Source organism: Lepidochelys kempii, chromosome 9, assembly GCF_965140285.1.
Source record: "Lepidochelys kempii isolate rLepKem1 chromosome 9, rLepKem1.hap1, whole genome shotgun sequence".
NCBI lineage: Eukaryota > Metazoa > Chordata > Testudines > Cheloniidae > Lepidochelys > Lepidochelys kempii.
In genome coordinates, this window is record NC_136388.1 from 81,297,847 (window position 1) to 81,321,424 (window position 23,578).

The 23,578-nt window shown below is 44.2% G+C and overlaps 1 protein-coding gene across 2 annotated transcripts in view; it reads left to right on the forward strand.

The window, feature by feature from the left end:
• LOC140917713 (vascular endothelial growth factor receptor kdr-like) overlaps positions 1–23,578 on the forward strand; it is a 182,627-nt gene that overhangs the window by 87,986 nt on the left and 71,063 nt on the right. For both annotated transcript variants that reach the window (XM_073361074.2, XM_073361075.2), the window contains exons 8-11: positions 478–595; positions 3,371–3,546; positions 17,591–17,741; positions 23,431–23,548. In XM_073361074.2, coding sequence (XP_073217175.1) covers positions 478–595; positions 3,371–3,546; positions 17,591–17,741; positions 23,431–23,548 — 563 coding nt within the window. The remainder of the gene's footprint in view (positions 1–477; positions 596–3,370; positions 3,547–17,590; positions 17,742–23,430; positions 23,549–23,578) is intronic.

The following is a 23,578-nucleotide window of genomic DNA, read 5'->3' on the forward strand; positions in this document are numbered from 1 at the left end:
GCAAATGAGCACCTCTGAAATGCTCAAATGAGCACATCTGAAATGCTGAGCACCTCTGAAAGTCTGGCCCCCATTGTGGGTGCTCTGCCCTTGAAAATCTGGCCCTTTGAGGTGAAAACATCAACTTTTGCCAAGGGACACCCCAGTTACTGCAAATATTTCCTGTTCCATGGATAACGTGGGTTATCATCAGATGCCACTGTGTAGTAGCTGTTGGCAGTGGTTGATTTTTAAATGGCCACCACTGCCACTAGAACCAAAATGTGCAGCGAGAGCCTGTCTCTAGTTCTGGTACAGAACAGATACAGCTACGGCTGAAGCTTACTGGCAGCTTGTCATTCCATTCGATTGTCTGTAGCTTCTCCTGATCTATCATGCTGAAACCCATTCCAGAGCATATTGTATTTAGGGCTGTGGGTATTTATAGCCTGACAAGACTCTTCCTTTGTGTGACTTTTTTTAAAATATTTGTTTCAGACAAAGCTTTCCTGAGAGTTTCCTATAAGAAAGGACCCTACTATGAGGGGATAGCAGGACACAAGTTACTGAAACTAGCTGTGAAGGTGGATGCCTTTCCCCGCCCCACTGTTACCTGGTGAGCATCATCTGCCTCTTGTGCAGGATCAGGAAAATGTGATCTTCTGAAAGGGATAAGAAAAGATATACCTGCCACTTTCTTCAGACATGGCAGACAAGACATGGCAGACATGGTAGAGGGGTGGCCTTGTGACTAAATTGCTGGTCTAGGAAACAATGAAATCTGGGTTCTGTTGTCAGCACTGCCACAGACTCATTGTGTGATATGATCTTGGGCAAGTCACTTCACCCCTCAGTTTCTGCACTGACAGCCTGGGGATAACGATACATCCCTACCCCATAGCAGAAATGCGAGGATCTGCTCAGTCATGTGCAAAGGGAAAAGTACAAGAGAGCGTTGTCAGTGTTACCATTAGCAGAGCTGATCTTAAAAGGAGCCAGTGCCTCCCAGAAAGCTGTGAGAAACATTCTCTGCATGACAACGTCTGCCTCTTCAGCTCATTTATGACTCAGGACATTCTCCTGAAAGTGGATCTATCTGCTCCTGCCACTGCTTCCCCATCTGAAGTCCTAATCCATGTGGGAATACTTTCTGCAGCTGCGAGCTGCAGAGGGTTAGGACTTTGGCTGCAGGTGGGGAGTCAGGACCAGATGATCTCTGAGGATCCTGTTTTTTTAGGCAGTAATAAATAAATAAATAATGAAGCAAGGGGCATGCAGGAAATACTGATCTATCCACAGAATCATCCCAAAATAGAATAGAGCTCAAATGTTTCTAGACTGCTTCATGAAATCATAGATGCTGGAAGGGCAAAAGACCTATTAGACCTTCCTCTGTCAATGAAGAAAAGTCCTTTATGGCCAGTGATGCAATAGATGAACTTAATTATGGCCTTTGTTCCCCCTATGTATTCAGTTAAGTGACTCAAGCAATATCATCTGATGGATCCACAGAACTCCACCATGTCTCTCCTCAATCCACCAATGCCAAGAGTGTGGTATCCATCACAACCCTACACACACACACACACACACACAGAGCAAACAAAGGGGAATCATGCCAAATCCTATGGGCCAATCAAAGGCACTAACACATCACTATTTAATACAAGATGCAGCACTTCAACAACCATAGGAGGCACTAACTTCCACCATCTCCCCTTTGACTTCTTTCTCCCCTCTCTCTCCCCTTCCTCTCTGCCTCTTCTTATGGTGAGGGGAAATGTTGGCCAAGACCACCAGCATTCTATCCCCTATTCCATTGCCTAGAAACCAGACAGCTGCTCAAAAGCATGCTCAGATCTGTGAAAGCCTTCTGCCACACTCAGCGTACCTTGCCATGATGCTGTGGTGAGTTGGCACCTCCACAATGCATTTTTCGTTGGCCAACAAGAAGTGCTGAGTCCAAATGACTCAGTGGCAGGATTGGCAGACAGAAGGGGGAGTAGGTACTGTTTGGGATTTGGTTTTGTTTTTAAATAGTAAAGTTGTATGAAATTCCATTAGGTTCAATTCAAATCATAAGAGAAATTAGCCAGCTGTTGCTGGGGGTGTTTTTTAAAGAGCTGGGGATATTTTATGGGATGAAGTGGGGACTTTCCCCTTTTCTTTCTACAGCAATGATCATACTTCATGCAGAGGTTGAGAAAGGAAATTGCCATATTTGGGAGTAGTCTGAGACCACCAACATTGTCTGCCCTGTGTGTTCTATGCTGCAGCAGTGAGATGTTGATGTTGGAGTCCTCTTTAGTGCAGTTGTTTAAATTACTGTCCAGGAGACTTTCAAAACTCTCAGACTGAACACAGTCACATTTCTCCAGCTGGAGTCCCTGAGAAGTTCATCAGCCTGACCTGTGGGTTGTAGTGTCTTGCCCATCAAATATTTGAAGTCCAAAAGCATCCAAACAACATCACCTGCTACTTGCAGGTGGTTTTATCTATGAACTAGAGGAACCTTATTCAGATTCTTCTACCCAACTCTTTGTTGATGAAGGTTCAAGATAACAAATGCTCCCTGGGAGGAAACAGAGATGTTCAGAATATTTGTCCAAACAGAATAAAAACACGTCCCCTGCATGTACACAGCCAAATTTTCAAAGTGGCCTCAGTCACTTTTAAATTGATTGTAAGCTCCTGTGGCACAGACTTTGGATGTTTCCAGTGCTGTAAAGGGCCATGCACACTCATTGCAATAATGAGTAATAATAATAACAACAATTAATTATAATCTGTTCCCTTAATTCGCTTGCTCCAAAACTGGTGGCCCAAGCTTTTGCAAATCCACAATTTGCTGTGCATATTGCAACACTTGCACTGCATATTTGTTATGCTCATCAGAGGGTTAGTTGTCTACCCAATTTCCACATGCAGATGTTGTTGGCATGTGTCCATCTCAGTTTAAAGCACCTAGAAACTTGCTTGTGCAATGTTGGACACACACTTTTGAGTATGTGGCCCAGGATTTGTGTGTTCAAGTGGTGCTCTCAATACAGAGGCCAGTTACTTTCATCACAGAGAGTCCTTGAATGGGCAGCCTTCTGATCATCTCCTTTCACTGTTGCTGGCTAAAATATGGAAAACAAAGAAGCCAATGTATTCCCATCAATTTGGCGAGGATGGGTAAGGGGAGTGCATGTACGGTTGTTGTTTTTTTTCAGTGCAAGCACTGATGGGCCAGTGGGATTCCCTACAGATATTCCCATAGGACAGCAATAACAATGTACCTAGTTAAATCTGAATTTGGATAATGGCCAGCCCCTCTGCTCTGTACTAGGGCTTGCCTGCATGCAGTGCTGACAGTCTTCGTTTGAACTTCCCTCACTCTTCAAAACAGGTATAAAGATGGCAAGCCAATCAAGGAGAACCACACTTGCTATGTACCAGATCCAATGAAGTACAAGCTGGGCATAAGGGATTTGAGACCAGAGCATGCTGGGAACTACACCATAGTCCTGAGCAACACTAAACATGGCCTACATGAGAACCTCACCATCCAGCTGGTAGTGACAGGTAAGCACCTGATGTTTCCAAATAATTCTGTTGCTCTCTCTCATTTCACTCACGATGCCATTTTGCTCGCCAGGCCAAGTGGGAACATTGAGCAGCCTTTGACATTTCTCTGTTTAATTGATATGATGTCAGATTCAGAGAGCACCAACATAGGCTGCCCAGGGTTTTCAGAGTTCAGACTGGGGCAAAGTACCGCTGGATAAGGGCTGATGAGACTTCCTCAGAAGTGGGAAGTTGAGGGTTGCCCTGTTGCAAAAGCAACAATGAATTCCAGGCCTGTGAGTCCCCTCTAAAGATGATTTTGTGCTCCTGAAGGGTTTTCCCAGGGATTACCTTGAAGTATGTGGGAGTGGAGAACACATGCCACATAAACTCTGTAGTTTTATGAGGTACTGATCAGTGCATGCATGGACAGCGGCAGTTCATTCAAGAACCAATTCAATCTAAAAGGGAATGCCAATAGGTTCCAGTCCACACTGCCCTAAGACAGTGGGGTGCACTTTTAGAACAGGGTCTGACATTCCAGATTGCTCTGGTCGCTCTAGAAAAATGTATATGTAACAAATAATACACAGTGCCTGGTCATCTTGTATTAAAATGTATCTTGCATCACCATCACAGGCTGCTATGTAACACACATTACAGAATGTCAGATAATGGATGGTCACCATATATCACGGTCTTTGGTTGTGGATCTTCACCCTACAGAGAATTCACATTGCAGAGTGTCTGGCCATAGATGGTCACCCTGTACTGGACACACTCAAGACATGCTCCATGACACTCCATGGCTATCTATGCTTAATGCAATTAACACACATGCCAGAATAGCGAGGTGACAAGTAAGATGTGTCAAGTTAAGCCTGGGTCACATAAAGCCGATTAGTTGCCAATGAACCATTACATCTAAGGCACAGAGAGTGCAGGATCTTTTCCCTCTCTCTGTGATCACTACTGTGGCACTGTGTAGAGAAAAGCAATAGTTTGAAAGTGAACAAAGGAAAATGTAGGCTTAATATTGGGGGGAAGGAAATTCCTAAAAAGTGAACTCTGTTAGCCTGGGGACTAGTTTCCCAAGAGAAGTACCAGAAGCTCCATCCCTTGGGATATTGCAGACTAGCCTGGACAAAGCAGTGGAGAACAGCCTGTAAGGAGCAGAAAAGGCCCACATTGGTAGGAGCAGAGGAACTAGCTGAGCTCCTCTGTCTCAGATGTCTATTAATCATCCTTCTCTAGAAATACTTCACAAGTCTGCATTTTCTTTATTGTCCTTTATCTAGCAGGAACATTTGAGAGACAGATTCATTTTCAAGAGAGTCCCGGGAAAGCGGAAGCAAGCTATTTGCATTGACGGGGGTTTTGAGACAGATGAAGAGATAGATACATGAATCACATTTATTAATCTCCATCTCTTGGGAGGTGGAAAAAAGGGGCCATGTTATCCCACTGTGCATCCACTGCCTTGCCACCTCATTTCTATGCCATTTAGCTTGGTGGAAGAGAGAGACTGAATCACGAAGGAGAATAGGAGTTTAGTGAAAGTTAGCTCGGCTTTCTTTTGTGCTTCCTGAGTTTCAGTCAGGCTGTAACAAAGAAAAAGTTACTGAGGCTGGTTTATTTTCTTTTCAATAGTGAATGCTTTTCCCCCTTCCCTTTATTCTCTCTACGCCAAAAAATATTCCACTATTGTGTGGCATGTGCGCTGCTACGCCCCACAACTTCCAGTCATTGTGCATTTCTTATTTCACCTTTCACACAGGAGTATTGCCTGATAAGTAGGGAAAGGAATAAAGAGACACTAAGGATAAAATCCTGACCCCCATTGATATCAATGGCAAAACTCCCATTGTATTCAGTGGGGCCACAATTTCACCATAAGTCTTGGTCCCCAAAAATATGTAGCCTACTCTATTCCAATCCTTCACTAAAATATATATGATAGAGAACAATCCTGCACTAGCAAAGGGATGAAGTAGATGTCTTGGTAGGTCTTTTCCAGTCTGATTTCTGTGATTTTTATTCTTCCTCTACTGAACGGTTATTTGGAGCACATCATTCGTGAGTTGATCCCAGTTGCTGTTTGTTGGTAGAGTAGTGTGACTGGATAATTTTCAGCTTAGCGGTTATTCTTGCAGTATTCATTCTGAGTGTGTGCTATGTTGGTTACTCTTCATGTCTGACTGGTCATCTTGGTCACATGGTATGGTTTCTCCTGTCTGGCTGGATGATACATTTTAAACTGGAAAAGATTGCATCAAGAACAATGAATACTGTTGCCGCTGCCTGTCTCCTTGCTTGCATGCGGAAAAGGGTGTTCAGATGAAGAACAGTCATTCCCCCAACATTTATACAAACAAAAGTCTGTGTGCACAACTGCTCATGGGTAGCCAGCAAAAGATGTTATTGCAGGATACAGCCATCTATGGCTATTAGCTGTTTTACACATATTTTCATCTTTGTGTGTTATGCACAAGTACACTGTATACACACACACACACAGAGCCTTATGTGCATTTTTAGCCTTTGTCAGAGATCAACACAACAGAAGGCATTAATCAGGAATAATTATTGCAGTGCAAAAATGCCATTAATCATGATACAGCAAGTCCAAAAGCTCCAGGAATATTGCGGATTGGTAAAGTGCAGACTGATGTTTCATGTACAAGCAAGGAGGGAAAACAGCAGGTGTTTCTTTTTTGGTAACAAAAGATCATCCCACAGATGAAGAATGTTCACAGAAAAGTATCTGGCAAAGAGCACAATTGTTTTTAATATGGCAGCTGCAAGTAGTGAGGAAACTAGCCTTGCTATGGATATGACTTACACAAAACTCCCATCAAATCATTCCTTGCCGGTCCCCACGGTCTAGGATTCGTGGCCTCATGCACTTACACAGCACACTTTAACTAAAGTATTGAATTAAGGGGGCAGATTATTTTGGCCAACCTTACATGGGTACATGTAGATCAAAAAAGAACATTTTGATCTTGAATTAACTGACCTGACTCTCATTTTCAGTTAGAATGTAGGGTCCATTCCATTGTCAGACCTGGGCATTTGCAACTCATTCGCCAAAAAAATTAAACACAGGGGTTTTGTTAGCTAGAATCTTTACTGAGCAGTATTTTAAACTCCTAAATAAATCACCTGACTCCTTAGTGCTAATCATTAGCATCAGCATCAAATTATAAGTTCACTACCTTCCAAATAGGATAAATTGCTGAGAGTTTCAGTAGATATTTATATGTTGGGCCTTCCACCCAGTAGGATGCCAAAAAACTCTATGGCACTTTATACAGGAAATGGATCCCCTGGCCCAGGATGGACTCACAGCTGCCTCTGAGCTGGAAATATCAATGTTTAGGGAACAGAGATTTACTTCTCCAATTGGAACTGCAGGCAGAATGTCATTACTGGAGCTGGAATTTGAACACAGGGATTAACACACTCTTCATCAGAAATCTCTCTGGATTTGTAGTGAACACAATGATCAGGGCCTCAGTTTTACATTCCCTCTGAGAGATGGCATCTTCAGCAATGCAGCATCATGCTGGGGTGCTGATTTTGTACCATCTCAGTGGGAAGAATGCCTACCTTTTCCTGCAGGCTGTCTTTGGAGGTGTGGTCTATACACTTATACTGCAGCAATCAGAATAGCTAGGGCATAATGTGCACACAGAGAGAGAAGCACAACCATATCAAGTACAACATCACCAGCCATTTCCCCCCGAGTCTGACGTGGCCATAGAATCCACAACTGGCAAGAGAGAAGCAGAGCTACAGGTCAGGCATCAGCCCACCACAAGCTGGCAAAAGCAGATTGTGCATCGTAATTCCCACTACGTCTAACTACCCATGACAGACGTTGATGGGAACCAGGCTGACTGAATGCAAAAACTCCACACCCGAAAACAAGCAATTGTTGACTGGCCTGTTGATGAATGACCAATAGGATCCCACTACCACTCAAGAAATGCCCCTTTAAGAAGTGACTCCCTCCTTAGCCTATGCCACTAGCCACCCATTTTCCCACCACCCCTGGAGGCAGATGGAATTTAATCTCCCAGGAGCACACACACCCCTTGCCGGGTCTCATTGGTTCAGGGTAGGACTCTTGAGTCTCCAGGAGGTAGCTGATCACATTTCCAGAGTGTTCCTTCTTTACATATTTACACATCAAATACTGTCCAAGAAGCGGCGGGTTGCTGTGATTTTGTTTTGTTTGATTAAATTCTTATTGCGAGCCAAAGCTTCAAGAGAATAATGTCCCGAAGAATTTAGAGGGGAGGGAGCAAGGGAAAAGGGTGATCCTAGCAAACAGCTGGCGGCTGCAAGTCCGAGCCAGCCAAGAATGAAAAATGGGGGGGGGAAAGAGGGGGAAAGGTATTCTAGGCTAGACTACAAAGCAAAGTGGGGGGAGGGGAGATCGATTTATGGTCAAGCCGGCTGCATTTCATTCTCACGCTCGCACAAATAATCTGGATTTATCAGGCTTCTTGCTGAGCCCTTTATGCCACATGCAGAAGCCTCTTACCATCATATTTTGAGGGCAAATTGTACTGGAAACATTAGGTTAACTCACAAAATGGGAGAAATAACTTCCATTATCTTGCCTCTCCCCTATCCCACTCTCATCTGTCTCCTTTCCTAAACTCCCTCTAGTGTTTCCTAGCAGATATTGCATCCGCTCAGTGTGGCGCTGTTCACTTGGAATTAGCTTTATTGTACAGTCCTTGATCCCGCCAGCCTTGGTGCGGTGCCTAGCAGGGAAGGCAGATTGGAGGCTGTGTCAGAGAGCAAGATGAGGCACTTGAAATAGCCCCTCAACACTCAGTAGTAGTAATTCTCAGGCTCCTTACACACCCACTCCCCAGGGTGAAATGAGGCCGGGATGGGAGGGTGAAGAGTGCACACCTGCACAGACATTGGCTTACATGTGATCCTTGTTGTGCTAATGAAGTGTTCAGCTATGCACTGCTGTGTTAGACTTTGCTCCCAGCACTAGGCAGGTGCAGCGTGGCAATGGTGCCTAGCATTCTCATTCATGCATGAATTGGTTCCCTGTTCCACTCATCACTTCTATGCCTTATACTTATAAACTTAAGCACCTGCATAAAGGCCAATGAACTCAGGCTGGGCTGGACCACGGTGTATAATATCCTCCCAGGCCAGGTATTTGCATAAAATAAATGACATTCCTCCAAGTAAAAAGACAGGACCCCATCCTAACCACAAGCCCCGTAGGCAAAAGCCTAGGGAAAGAGACGAGTCTTCATCAGGCCATGAAGATCAGCCAACTCAAGTTGTATCAGACCACGGGGGGAAGAGAAGTCCAGTGTGATAGGCCTCATCCAAAGCTCCATTTAGTCAATGGAAAGACTCCCACTGACTTTAGTTAGCTCTGAATCAGGTCATAGGTGCGTGGGTGTGGATCTCCCACTGAAGTCACTCTAAGTTTTGACATTGTAGTACTGCTGTAAGGGGCCCCTGGAAAACACACACTTCCTTGATATTATTACTACATCCCAAGTGAAGCCTGAATTAGGAGAACCAAGACAAACATGTGAAAGCAGGAGCCTCTAAAATGAAACAATATCTATCCATCCATCCATCTCTTCATCTGTGTGACTAATACATCCCTCACCTTAGCATCTGGATTGCCAAAAAAGCCATCTCTTTGCTATCACTTTGGAGGAGCAGCTGTCCAGGCAAAGCTGAAACAGAAATGATTGTTTTCCATCATCTGGGCCAGCTAAGCAAACTAGAAACACAAACTACAAAAATAGAGGGGCCCCATTGTTTCTGATGAAATCCTGTCCAAGCCCAGAGCATGTGGATTGGGTTGCATCCCTTTCCTCCTCCGTATTCTCTGTATTGCTTAATTGGGTGTGGGCCATGGTAGAAGGGATGCTTGCTTTAGAATAGTAACGTAAGTAAAATAATTGGCACATTAGAAGTCTGCCCATCTTTTCCCTCAAATGGGGAATTTCTACTGCCAGACATGGGGAATGTGGGGGGGGAGAGGGGCTGGACACCTACTGACTTATTTATTGCAATGTGAGAAAGAGAATCAAAAAAGGAGCAAAAAAAAAAAGACGATAGGCAAACTTCCACTCATTATTAGCAAATTATGAGTAATTTTCTCACTAATATTATGTGATCCCCACAAACTGCCAGCTTCCTGCTCTAGCCTTCCACTTAGTCCTCTGTGCTCTCCTGGGAGCACATTTCATTGGAAGTAGCCAAAGCAATTTTAGGAAGAGGGAACTGGGGACTGGTTGAGTTTTGCCAAAATATCCTAAGCATTCCTCCCGGCTTTTTATTGAAGCAGTGTCTCTCCAAGTCTAACAGCAGGGAGGTGGGGGCAGCAGCATGTTGTTTACATGTTGCCCCCCATGCCCCTAGCCAACACTGCAGGTAGATTAACTTGTGCCTTTTCCTTTAGAAAAGCAGGCTAACAGGCAGTGCCAATCCTTGAAAAACTAGAGAGCTAAAATTGCACGTTCTGGGAACAATTAAGCGGATCAGTGTTGAGCACATTGCTTTTGAACTCTGCTTAGCAAAAAAAAGGAAACAAGAAAAAACTCAATTTCCAGAAATTTGGCTGAGTCAATCAAAGGCGGAAAGCAGAGCTGTTATGGGGTGGAGCTGGGGAGAGAGAGAGTCATTCTCCTTATTAGAGAATTAAGAGAGAGAAAATTAGTCCAAAAGTTGTCTTAAAAGACAAAAAAAAGCCAAAAAGTTGTTTGTGATTTTAGCACAGGATGGTCCTTGGAGGGTTAAAACTCCCTACAACTTTTTAAATCTTTGGCTATACAGTATAAGAAAATTGATGAATTTATATTCCAGTTACCAGCCCTGCCTTTCCAAACCAACATGTTCCAGAGAAACACGAGGGAGTGTGCTCTAGACATCAGGGTGGGAGCCTGATAATCAGCGCTCCTGGGTTCTATTCATGGCTGTGTAACTGTCATGTGTTTTTTGTGTGACTTTGGGCAAGTCTCTCCAGCTCTGTTTCCCCAGATGTAGACTGGGGATAATAATATTTATCTACTTCAGAGGTGGCTTGCAGGGCCTCCATGTTCAGAAAGTGTTTTGAAAACCTTGAATGGAATGTGGCCCAAAATGTTTTTGATTTTTCCTCTCTCCCTCTCTCTCTGTGCGCTTGTGCAAGTTTCTTCTTTGGAAAGAAAATGAGGATAAATATATAATGAATATATATCTAGATCACCTGTTCAAACCTAGACTCAAGCATGTGCCTAAGTGCTTTGTTGAATCAGTCCTACGTGATTAATGAGTAAAATCAATCAACAACAGTGCCTAGTGTGTACGGAGTTTAGATCTCAGTTCAGTCACAGGTGGGGCAAGGGTTTGAGGATCATTTCAGTCACAGGTCCTTGAAACTAGAGCAAAGCAGAGGTCACTGGAACATTCTGCTCTACAAGGGAAACTCTCCATTACCGCCTCCTCAAACTTAGCAGGCAGCATGTGCGGGTTTCTCAGGTGGCAGGAGGAGCTTGTGACCCCACAGCAACACTCTTAGTCCATACAATGACTCCTGGCATAAAATAAAGATACAGTCTCTTTCACTGAGTGGGGAATGATTGGGGTCAGTGGCCCAACCTGTCTACAAATTATTGACCTCTCTATTGCTTACAGCCTAAATGCAGCACTGGAAAGGAAGGTGAAATTTACATCACTCAGATCAATTTGAAATTTACAGGTTTCAGAGGAACAGCCCTGTTAGTCTGTATTCGCAAAAAGAAAAGGAGGACTTGTGGCACCTTAGAGACTAACCAATTTATTTGAGCATGAGCTTTCGTGAGCTACAGCTCACTTCATCAGATGTTTACCGTGGAAACTGCAGCAGACTTTATATACACACAGAAATATATATTTCATGATTTCTGTGTGTATATAAAGTCTGCTGCAGTTTCCACGGTAAACATCTGATGAAGTGAGCTGTAGCTCACGAAAGCTCATGCTCAAATAAATTGGTTAGTCTCTAAGGTGCCACAAGTCCTCCTTTTCTTTTTGAAATTTACAGTAAGTGCAACTGCTTTTGATTGCTCTTCACAGTGCAGCAGCAGGGAAGTCTTTAGTTATTCAGGTCAGCTCCCACACCACCAATTACACCCTCAGCAAAGAGGAGCTAGAAATACAGTTTAAACTAGAGAAGAGAAAAACCCACCTCAATGAATTATAAATCTACTGGAACATTGTGCGTTTGAAATGTGGCCACACAACAGGAAACATTTAAGGTTTGATTTCTGATTAAATTGAGAAAACTCAGCTCAGGAGGAAGGGTGGCCAACAGAGCAGATCAAGAGGACCGAGGTGCAGTGACAGATCTCTGTGGAGCTGTAGGGTCAAGGTGTAGGACAGCAGGAGGTGCTGCAGGAGGTGTACTTAGAAATATCACCCCCAAGGGTTCAGGACTGGTGTAGGAGCGACTGCTGCACATCAAGACTGAGGTGCATTGGCAGAGTTGTTTGAGGATGCCCAGGACTGGTACAGTGGAGGCTGCTGGTGGTCAGGATCAAGGTGCATTGGTTGAACTGTTTGGGAGAGCCCAGAACTGGCATAGCAGAGGCTGCTGTGGGTCAGAAACAAGGTGCTTTTGGCACAGTTGTAGGATGAATGGACAGGATTCAGATCTACAATAGTGGAGGGCTGTTGCAGATCTAGGCTGAGGTGCATTGCCAAGCTCCATGCAGAGGAAGCTTGCAGACCTGATGAGCTCTTCAGTGTTGCTGGTCTATCACTTTCATATGCTCTAAATTCACACCAGATTTTGTTTAATATTTAAAAAAAAAAAAAAAACACGCACAGACCTGTCTTATTAAATCTGTATTTGAGATGTGTAATTTAAAGTGTGACCAGAAATATATTTGGATTCTGGCAGTTGTTAAAAATGGATTCCCACATGTGCTTCACGCATACAAATGAACAAAGGTACAAGGAGCTCCCATTCTGGAAGTGTGTTGGGGGGGCAGGAGTTATCAGAGAAACACATTGGCTGTGTCTACACGAGGAGGGTTGGTAAAAAAAAAAATCCCCACCATTGCTAACATTAGGAGTCCTAGGGCAGTTAAGGCTCTTGCACCCACCAATGTTTTTAATGCTCATTTATCTAACCCTGTTCCAAGCAGGACTAGATGACAAACTCCAGTGGCTGCAGAAGCCTTATCAACACTAGGCCTCCCAGGATTGCTGCCACTGATGGAGATTTTAGCAATTCCCTGATGGGGGAATTTCTGCAAAGAGGATCTGACCCTGTGCCCTAAAAGTGAATGGAAACACTCCTGTTGATTTCAATGGGCATTATATTAGGTCCATGAACAGAGTGGGTGAGATTCACACTCCCATTCTGGCTCCTTTGCACCGGATAAAAGGGCTGGAGCAGCACAAAGATGCTCCAGATCCAGCCAGAGGAAAATTCCTCCAGCAGATGTAGACAGCTGGAGACTGTCCTCCGAGGAACTCCTCCGAACCTTGGTGTAGGGAGCATGCTGGGGCTGGGGCTGAGGTCAGGCCTGTAGCACATAATGCTGTGGAAATTCCAAGAACCAGTGCAGCCCACCGGGCAGTCTAGCAATATTCGGAAGTGTTTGACTCCCACTGATTTCAATGGGAATCAGATTCATCTTCAGGCATGGATACCTCTGACTCGGAGAGGTGACGTGACTAGTCCAAAGTCACCTAGTAGTGGAGCTAAGGACTAGAAGCCAGAAGTTCTGACTCCCATTCTCCTACTAGAACCACAAACCACAACCTCTCATTTGAAGAAAGAATGTTCAGCTCACTGTGAAAAACAAAACAAAAAACCAGGCTTTTTTAAAAACTTTTCATTTTTAAATTGCCATTCCCATAATTAATCACGAGCTCTGCTATAATTGAGTTATGTGGCACTGTGAGGGGGAAAAATGACCGGAGGTTTTTTCAGCAAACCCCTTTAGTTTTAAGTAATAATTGCTTAAGTCTCATAAATAATTATGGCATTTGATGAATCATTTCAACTCATTTTAGGTTTCAAGTAATATTTAATAGCACCATGCAGTAAAGTAATTGTGGGATTAGGAATTAATTTGACGCTCCGGTAAATCATTATTTTAATTAGATCAAGTACAAAAATTGCCATTTCTTGTTGGGAAAGATAATTTAAATGACATCCAATATGTTCATCATTTCACCAAGAGTACAGACAATTCTGTTAATACTGAAGGGTATTACCCAACCCCCTACACACCCAAGAATACTTTCTCTCTGTCCCTCTCACATGCATGCACACACACTCTCTCTCTCTCTCACACACACACATATACATATAGTCCGTGTGCAAAACTCAGAGCTCACACCCAAGAAAACACAATATTTTTGCACTCTTCCATATTAACCTTAATGCTCTTTCTTTGGTAAAAAACACATGTACAAGTTCTTTGCAGACGAGTGGAATGAAAGATTTGAGAACCAACAGAAAAATATTCTGAGAGCATAGAAAATGGACTCTTGTCCATTGCACCAGATAAAAGGGGTTTTTGATGGTGTTTATGATTGGGAATGATTCAGTGGTGGGAAAAGAGACACCAATTAAATGAGCTATTACCAGCAGGATAGTGAGTTTGTGTGTGTGGTTTTTGGGAGGGGGGGGGGAGGGGGTGAGAGAACCTGGATTTGTGCAGGAAATGGCCCAACTTTATTATCATGCACATTGTGTAAAGAGTTGTCACTTTGGATGGGCTATCACCAGCAGGAGAGTGAATTTGTGTGGGGGGGTGGAGGGTGAGAAAACCTGGATTTGTGCTGGAAATGGCCCACCTGATCACTTTAGATAAGCTATTACCAGCTGGACAGTGGGGTGGGAGGAGGTATTTTTTCATATTGTCTGTGTATATATAAAGTCTGCTACAGTTTCCACGGCATGCATCCGATGAAGTGAGCTGTAGCTCACGAAAGCTCATGCTCAAATAAATTGGTTAGTCTCTAAGGTGCCACAAGTACTCCTTTTCTTTTTGCGAATACAGACTAACATGGCTGTTACTCTGAAACCAATTAAAAGTAGCCTTTCTCTGCAGAACACAGATCAGTAACACTCTTCCCTTAGGAATAACATCTTACATCCAAGAATCTCAAAGCAGGTTACTAACATTAACAAGTTAATCTTTATAATAGTAGGTTTTATTCCCTCCATTTTACAGATGGGGAAACTGAGGCACAGAGAACTGAAGTAGCTTATCCAGCATCACCCAGTGGGTTGGTGGCACAGTCAGGAGTAAGACCAAGGCCTGCTGACTCCCAGTCATGTGCCTTAACCACAAGATAACCCCGACTTCATCATTCTACTGGGAGAAAGAAGGGGTGGAAAGTGGATTTGTGGCGTGGTGTGTGCTACTAGTATTAGGGCCACTTAAGGGGAGAAAGAGAAAAAACTGAAACTTATGCGATAGATATCTTAATACCAGAAGGTTAATCATTTCTAAAGTGAAACACTAATTAAGGTTATTTATTCCAACTAATGTCTCATTATGGCATGGAAGCTGGGATGTTGTTGAGCCCTCTACAGTCAACAACTCTCCCTCAAAACTTGTTAAGGGGGAAGGCTGATAGAATTGCAGGCAGGGATGGGGTCAGAAGACCTTTCCTAGTCTGACCTGGCAGCCATGAGAAATGGAAAATGAGGATCCCACAGAGACATGGGATCAGAGCTGAAAAGCAAAGCTGGTCAGTCCCTAGTCAGAGAAGAGGGCTGAGAGACAAAAACAGAGGGCAGGGGTCCAAGACCGATGAGTTAGGCAATAGCTCATATTTGCATATCTTGGGCCTCCTTGGGAGGAGAAAAAAGAAGTCAACCCAAAAAACCAGAAATCTAATCTATTGTACACTTCCCAACTTGTCAAAAGCCCTCAGTTTAAAGCAGCCACAGTCAGCTACTCAGAGGGGTTCCAAAGAAGGACCCAGACGAATAAATCTGTATGATTTCCTGTTATGAGAAGCGGACAAAGAGATATGACTAGGGATGGGCAGAGCAGTCTGCATAAAGAAAGAGGCCACATTTTTACCCCAAACCTTTCTGAGGTTAGAAAAAGGTCAGTTCACTTTTGGGGGGGGTTATGCCACCATTTTTCATTTAGCATGTTTCTGCGGGAGCCAGAAATAGAAGACACAAAGTATCCCTTCCCCATTGGCAACCATAGGTACTAGAAGTGTCTCACCGAGCCTGATCTTATGAGATTTCCAGCCTAAAGTTCTGATTTTGCACCCTTTACACACACAAATAATACTTAGTCATGCCAGCAGTCCTGTTGATTTCGTGTGACAATGTCTTGCTCATTCTTCACATACTACAGTGATGAGTGCAGTATAAGCACCTGTCATCCATTGATTTCAATGGGGCAGTTCACTTGACTACAGATTATTCACGTCAAGTTTGCAAAAGAGGATCTCAGTGTTGCAGATGCAAGAGTCTTTATTAAAGTTCAAATAAGCTGCCAAAATTTTGGATGCTTATCCAAGTATTTTAGTGTTCACTCCACACTAAGTATAACCCAAAGTCTTGTTTCCAAGATTGTGGTGGAAATGTCTTGCATATTGGAATGATCAATTTTTTTGCTCTTACTGCTGCTTAAATTGTTGAGACCCTGTATGTGGATTGAGAGATGTTTCTGAGAATTCCAGGAGTCTCAACACTACACCAAAATCTCAACATCAGGATTTGTTCTCAACTTGGCTCCAAATAGGAATTTATCATATTCTGAGGGAACACAGTAGCAAAATGACAATTTTCTGCCTACAAAAGAATCCATTTTTTCTTTAAAAACATTTGAAAAGCAACTAAGAAATATTTTTCTATTTTTCCAAACCCAAATGGCTTCATTTAATGGTTTTGCTAGTGGGGAGAATTTTTTCACACCCCTTTATAGCTGCCTTCTGCCCCCTGAGCACCATGCACTTTGCAATCCCTACTATTCTTCCCTCTCCCTTGTATCCTGTGCGTGGTACAAGGTAATGAAGGAGAAAGTCAAGGTGTCCAAATCAAAAAGACTTTGTTACAAAGACTCTGGGGCAGGGGTGGGCAAACTACAGCCCATGGGCTGCATCCAGCCAGGGCGCAGGGTCGGGGCTGCACCCCCAAGCCTCTCCCAACATCCCAGCCCCCTGCCCCAGCCCTGATCCCCCCCGCTCTCTAAACCCCTTGATCCCAGCCCAGAGCACCCTCCTGCACACCAAAACTCTCATCCCCAGCCCCACCCCAGAACCCGCACCCCCAGCCCCACCCCAGAACCCGCACCCCCAGCCAGAACCTGAACCTCTTCCCGCACCCCTGTCCCAGCCCTGATCCCCCTCCCGCCCTCCAAACCCCTCGGTCCCAGCCCAGAGCACCCTCCTACCCCCCAAACTCCTCATCCCCAGCCCCACCCCAGAGCCCACACCACCTCCCACACCCCAACCCCAATTTTGTGAGCATTCATGGCCCTCCATACAATTTCTATTCCCCAATGTGGCCCTCAAGCCAAAAAGTTTGCCCACCCCTACTCTGGGGAGTTCATGAACAATGATAACCCTGTTCCAAACCACCAGCTGTTTGATAAGATTCTCTTAAGCCACTAACACTGGAAGTCTGGGCAGCAGGGTATAAGAACTAGGAGAGAACATCAGATGTTGCCTAAAGGGTAAGGAACCACCCTGTAACATCTTAATCCCGTGCCTATTGAAGTCAATGGGAATTTCATTGTGTAGCTTTATCCAGGAGACGTCTAACGTTCATGGCATTTGAAGGCGGCTAGGATTCATGTGGTGGAGTTTATATGTTTTGTAAAACCTCACAAAACATTCAGGCTAGTGACTGTACACCTTTTATGTGGGAACCTTTTTGGTATCATTGGTCACCATGCACCTAGCTCGTTTCTTTACCATTCCTCACTGGCTACAGCCACATACACTCCTCTGAAAACCAGGCCCGCCCAGGGAACGACACTGCTCCAGCTTTATGGATGGGCAATATTTGTCACCTCACTTTATGGGGTTTTGGTTTTGTTTTTTTTAGAGAGGCCCAAAATCTATGAAAAGGAGACAGACTTTGACAAGGTCGCACAAGTGAATCTTGGAAGCACACAAACCCTTCAGTGCACTGCGAGCGGAACTCCAGACCCCAAGATCATGTGGGAATGGGAGCCATGCGCCCCTGCAGACACGCTGTAAGTGCATACTCCTGGGGCTCTCTTCTCAGGGTGAGCTGGTTACATATCATTTGTTTCTTTTTCTGAGAAATCCTCTTGCCAATATGCTTGGGCATCTGTGACATGGAAGACTTTAATGTCTGGGTATAGGACCAGTGCCCCTTCTTTATACTTTTCAAAGGGCAAGTCCAGGCCAACAGAAAGCTCTTGGAGCTTGAAGTCATCTGTCCACAGCATGGACAACCACAGTGCAGGCTCCCCCCTATAGCCCTGCTCATTTTTCTGAACGCTGCCCTGGAGAGATCCACTTCATTAGGTCTATTCAATCCTTAGCCCCTCAGCTGAGAGGGGTGGCCAAAATGTCTGATCTTGAACTATTAAAGCAAATGGGAGTTTAGACATTCACTCAACTGGCAACAGGGCCAAGCTGGGCTCTGTGTCCACTATGAACTGTTCTGAGACCAAACAACTCATTTCACACAGATCACCAAAGAGCAGATGGTTACTATGAAACCAAACTGGATTCACATTAATGATCTGGAAGGGGACGGCCATATAACCCCCTTACCACTTCCATGAGAGAGAATATTACAATGCGGGGCAAGAATCATGCATCTTGTTTTCTTTAATTAAGGCAGACATGACTAGTTGCCTTGAAAGGTCACTCACAATTCACATTTTACTCCAAATTTATGTTTTGTACAAAAAAACTTCTACAAATACCTATGACCACACACTACAAGAAGGATGTGGAAAAATTGGAAAGCATCCAGCGGAGGGCAACAAAAATGATTAGGGGACTAGAACACATGACTTATGAGAAGAGGCTGAGGGAACTGGGATTGTTTAGTCTGCAGAAGAGAAGAATGAGGGGGGATTTGATAGCTGCTTTCAACTACCTGAAAGGGGGTATCAAAGAGGATGGATCTAGACTGTTCTCAGTGGTAGCAGATGACAGAACAAGGAGTCATGGTCTCAAATTGCAGTGGGGGAGGTTTAGGTTGGATATTAGGAAAAACTTTTTCACTAGGAGGGTGGTGAAACACTGGAATGCGTTACCTAGGGAGGTGGTGGAATCTCCTTCCTTAGATATTTTTAAGGTCAGGCTTGACAAAGCCCTGGCTGGGCTGATTTAGTTGGGGATTGGTCCTGCTTTGAGCAGGGGGTTAGACTAGATGACCTCCTGAGGTCCCTTCCAATCCTGATATTCTATGATTCTATGATTCTATGACCAATGGAGAAGTTGACAAGTCTTTAAATTCCAGTGGAAACAGCTGCTTTTAAAACAAATAACCATTCCCCTGCAGAGTGTGAAGCCCGAAAGCACAAGATTTGTAGATTTTAGGGCCAAAAGGGATCATTATGATCATTGGGTCTGATCTCCACTGTGCTTGTTTAATAGATGTTTTGGTCTCAGTTACAGTAAGGCCATTTTACACTGCTCGGGCTGTAAATTACACCCATTTTATGGCCTCTTTTACTGTCAGAATGGTGATAGGTCACCTTAGTGTAACAGAATTGGACCAGATTCTCTTTAACCTGACAATGCCCCTTTGACTTAGCTGGAGTTTTTTCCTGTGAATCCTTGGATGCCAAATATATGGTTGGTTGAGAGGGGAATGGCAGATTTGTGTGAGCGACCAGCAAGGGCAGATCTGAAGGAAAAGTGTATTCTTTTTAAGTGTAGAAATCCAGCAATCACAGAGAAAAGACCCCACTTTCTATCCCTTCAGGGATCATTGATGGACAAATGTTTCAAAGATTTAGGTTCAGTTTCACAGAGGAGTTAATTGTGTCTAACCTGAACCTCGGGAGCCATCTTCTTCAGTGCACTTTGCGTCGTCATCCACCCACATCAACCTGTATATGTCACGCTACTGCAAGGTGCAGCAAATGGCGGAGGGCCTTACTGTGAACATCTGTTTGATAAAGGACTGGAGGCAGCCCGAGAGTCTGCAGAAGCAGGAGAAAGCCGGCAGGTCAGAATCCAGCAAACAGGAACTAAGCGAGTTAAACACAAGATGCTTCAGGAGGATTCTTTAGACAAATAGACGTTTCCTTTGTTCCTGTTGAGATATTAGCTAAGTAGCCCATGGGGAGACCCCTGGGCTCAGATCTGAATGGCGAGTGCTTCCCCTCGTGAGCACCAAAGGGAAATACAGGAGCCAAACGTAACAACTCCAGTTGCACTTTAACCCTTTTCTGCAGTGAGAAGCCTGGAGTCAGGTTTTCCACCTCAGTGATAAAGGCAGATGTGGGAATAAGGAGCGAAATGTGCTGTGTAGCTCCTTTTTTTCTGCTGTCGTCTGAAAAGCAGCAGTGGAAAATGTTTGTAACGCTGGCTGCAGTTTCAGCTCTTTTTCAAGGACATGTCTGGTGACAGGCCACTGGACGTGGACAGGTCGCAAGGAGCATCTCCCAGACAAGGCCACTTTAGTGCAGCTGCTACCAAAGGGAAATTACCTGTGGGGTTACTTGGGACAGCAGCCACCAGGATCCTACGATTCAAGCATCAGCAGCAGTCCTGTGTTCACCCACGTAAGAACGTGAAGGGTAGCCTGGTAATTGGTTTAGCTTTCGGCCAGCAAATATACTGTCCGTCCAGGAATAAAACAACAGCTGGGAATTGGCAGACCTTTGTAAGAGCAGATAGATATTGCACTTGGCTTGCGTGGAGGGTATTGAAGGCACCACCACTGAAGGTGTTTAACAAGGGTTTCGGTGAGACTAGAGAGGGAATACCACAGGGTAATGTATCACACACCCTGATGGAAGTGTCACTAGCTCACCTGCGATCTCCTCCAAGCCCTGCATCTCGGATGGGATTGCGAGACTCCACACTCAAAGCACAACATTTCCCTGCATTTGAGTTTGCTGACACACCACCAACAGCAGGCACTGTGTGCGAGTCACTGTGGGGCACTGCTGCCAACCTGGTCCAAATTAGAACCAGTAACCTGGAAGCAAAAGGCCAGGCATAACCCCAGTCCCAACTCCCCGAGCTATTCAGTCCCTGATGTTATCAAGTTAAATACAATTGCAGAGTGGCGTCTACCTCTGCTGGCCTCGGAGGCAATCTTATCTCTCCTCAGCAGAAACTGTAGGAGGATTCCTGTGGGAAATGACACACACCCCACCCTCCCTCATTTCCTGCTGTTGTCTCATTTCCTCTCCTTCTCTCTCTCACTGCTGTAGCTGGAGTCCCAATGAGTGGTCATTGTTCACTCCAAGTCTAGCTGTGATTTGACTTGTTTCCTTTGAGTTCCTGCCTTATGCAGACTTATGAGGGAACTGTTACTTGTAGGAAGCCACACAAGGCACCTTCATATCAGACTGTGCTGGATGGAGACACCAACATTAGTACAGATTTATTGATCCAAAGTGCGTCTTGTGATCTCCTGGCAAAAACACTCCTGCTCCAATGTGCACCTTACAGAGGAGGTCTTCTGTATTGGGAGCCTGATTGTCACAACTGCAGCACCCACAACTCCTAAGCAAATCAATAGGGTTTATGGGTGTGCTGCACCTCTGAAAATCAGGTCACATTTATTTTGCACAAGTTTTACCTTCTATAAGCCTGTTCTGGTGCAATGGCCTCTAAGACTGAGGGGAGAAGTTCAGACTCCCTGGTCATCCAAACCTTGGCATCTCTGCTGAAACTGCTAACAAGGGGGCAGACTTCTGTCATGTATGTTGACTTTGTGATGTAAACACCTGTCTTTTAGGATCTGAACTGAATTCACTGCCCAGCCATCAATCACATGGTAACAATTCCATTCACTCCCATCCTAGGCTGAATTTCAACTGGCAACCATGAAATGAAAAGATCCCTAGCCCAGCACAGATTCTAGTCCCCTGAGCCAGGAAGCCCTCTGAAGAGTGCCATCTGTGATGAAACTTCAGAATTAATAAGAAGCACGTCCTACTCTGTATTTGTCTAATATATTTCAATCATAGCAATGTAGAGCCGGAAGAGACCTCGAGAGGTTGTCTAGTCCAGCCCCCTGCAGTGAGGCAGAACCAAATAAACCTAAGCCATCCCTGACAGGTGTTTGTCCAACCTGTTCTTAAAAACCTGCAAAGATGTGGCTTCCACAGCCTCCTTTGGAAGCCTATTCCAGGTCTTAACTACCCTCGTTAGAAAGATTTTCCTAACATCTCATCTAAATCTTCCTTGCTACAGATTAAGACCATTATTTCTTTTCCTACCTTCAGTGGACATAGAGACAATTGATTCACTGTCTTCTTTATAACATCCCTTAACATATCTGAAGTCTGTTATCAGGTCACCTTTAATGTGCTTTTCTCAGGTCTAAACATGCCCAGGTATTTTAACCTTTCCTCCTACGGCAGGTTTTCCAAAGCTTTTATCACTTTTGTTGCTCTTCTCTGGACTCTTTCCAATTTGTCCAAATCTTTCCAAAAGCATGTCATCCAGAATTGGTTACAACACTCCAGCTGAGGCCTCACCAGTGTCGAGGAGCACGGGACAAATACCTCCAGTGTGTTACATACAACATTCCTGTTTATACACCCCAGAATGACATGAGCCCTTTTTGAATGTATGCAAACATTGAATTAATTTTCAATATGCATTATTATTATGAATGGAACCTCTACTTCTTTTTCCTCTGTTGTCTTAGTACGCACCCATTCCAATCCCTTTCCCTGCATTTGTCCTACTTGGCTTCTCTAAGCAGGGACATTAAAAGCCGTCATTCACTTCCCACTGTTTGAATGAGTGGGGTTCTGAATTTCAGAATATACAGGAAGTGTCTGATATCTTTAATGAGCTATGACTATAATGATCTGCAGGTGTATTTCCTGTTTTGCAAATCACAATTTAGTGATTTGATTTAATTACCCCATATTTCTGTCTTTAGCTGTTTCCTGGGGAGTGTAGTGGAGTTTCTTATGGAGGCTGCACTAGCCGGGGACACGTTGGTTTAGTTCCCTGCTCCACCACAGACTTCTTATATGACCTTAGGCTGGTCACTTAGCTTCTTGGTGCCTCTGTTCCCTATCTATAAAAGGAGGATTGTAGAAATGCCCTATATCACAGCATTGTTGTAGTGATAAACAGGGCTGTATAAATACCCTAGATAGATTCTCACACATGAGTTCTGGAGTGTCCAGTAGTCTGAAGGCCTCAGTTTGCAGAAACATCACTTGCAGTTCTTAAAGAATTGGGGGATTTTCAATGGTGGCAGAATGCTGATATTTGTGCCTCTTAACTGTGGAATATCTCACTATAAACACTCCTGCCCTAGTCTTTAGATGCAGTTTAAAAACCATGTTGACACTAACCTGGTCTCTAACACAGTTTGACCAGTCATTGTGAATGGGACCAGCCCATGTTCTAACCTATGAATGTTGTTTGTTACAAACACATTGTTCTTCCTGTATTCTAATCTAGAGTTCATAGTTTAGACACATGTTCTGGCTGGTTTAAGCCACATCAGAAAATGATTTAACTGGATCAAAGTTTAAACCAAATTTCAACATGCCCCCAAAATGAGTTTGAGATGTAGTGATGGTCATTTCCACAAGGAGACAGAAAACTCCATCAGTTTGTTATCATCAGTAGCTTTCAAGAAGTCCAGGGGCACTGTACAGATAGAGACCACCTCTGTTCGAATGCTTCCTACATAGACCATGTACAGTATGGGTGTATTTTTCAATTGCATCCTCCCTTTTCCACCTCCAGCTGCAGACACCGTGGAAAAAGAATTGTTCAGAAAAACATCAGTGAGGCAGACATGTGGACAGGCAACAAAATCGAGAGCATTGAGGAGAAATACATAATGCATGGAGATAAAAAAAAGGTATGTCCTGGAATAATCCTGGGTTTCTTG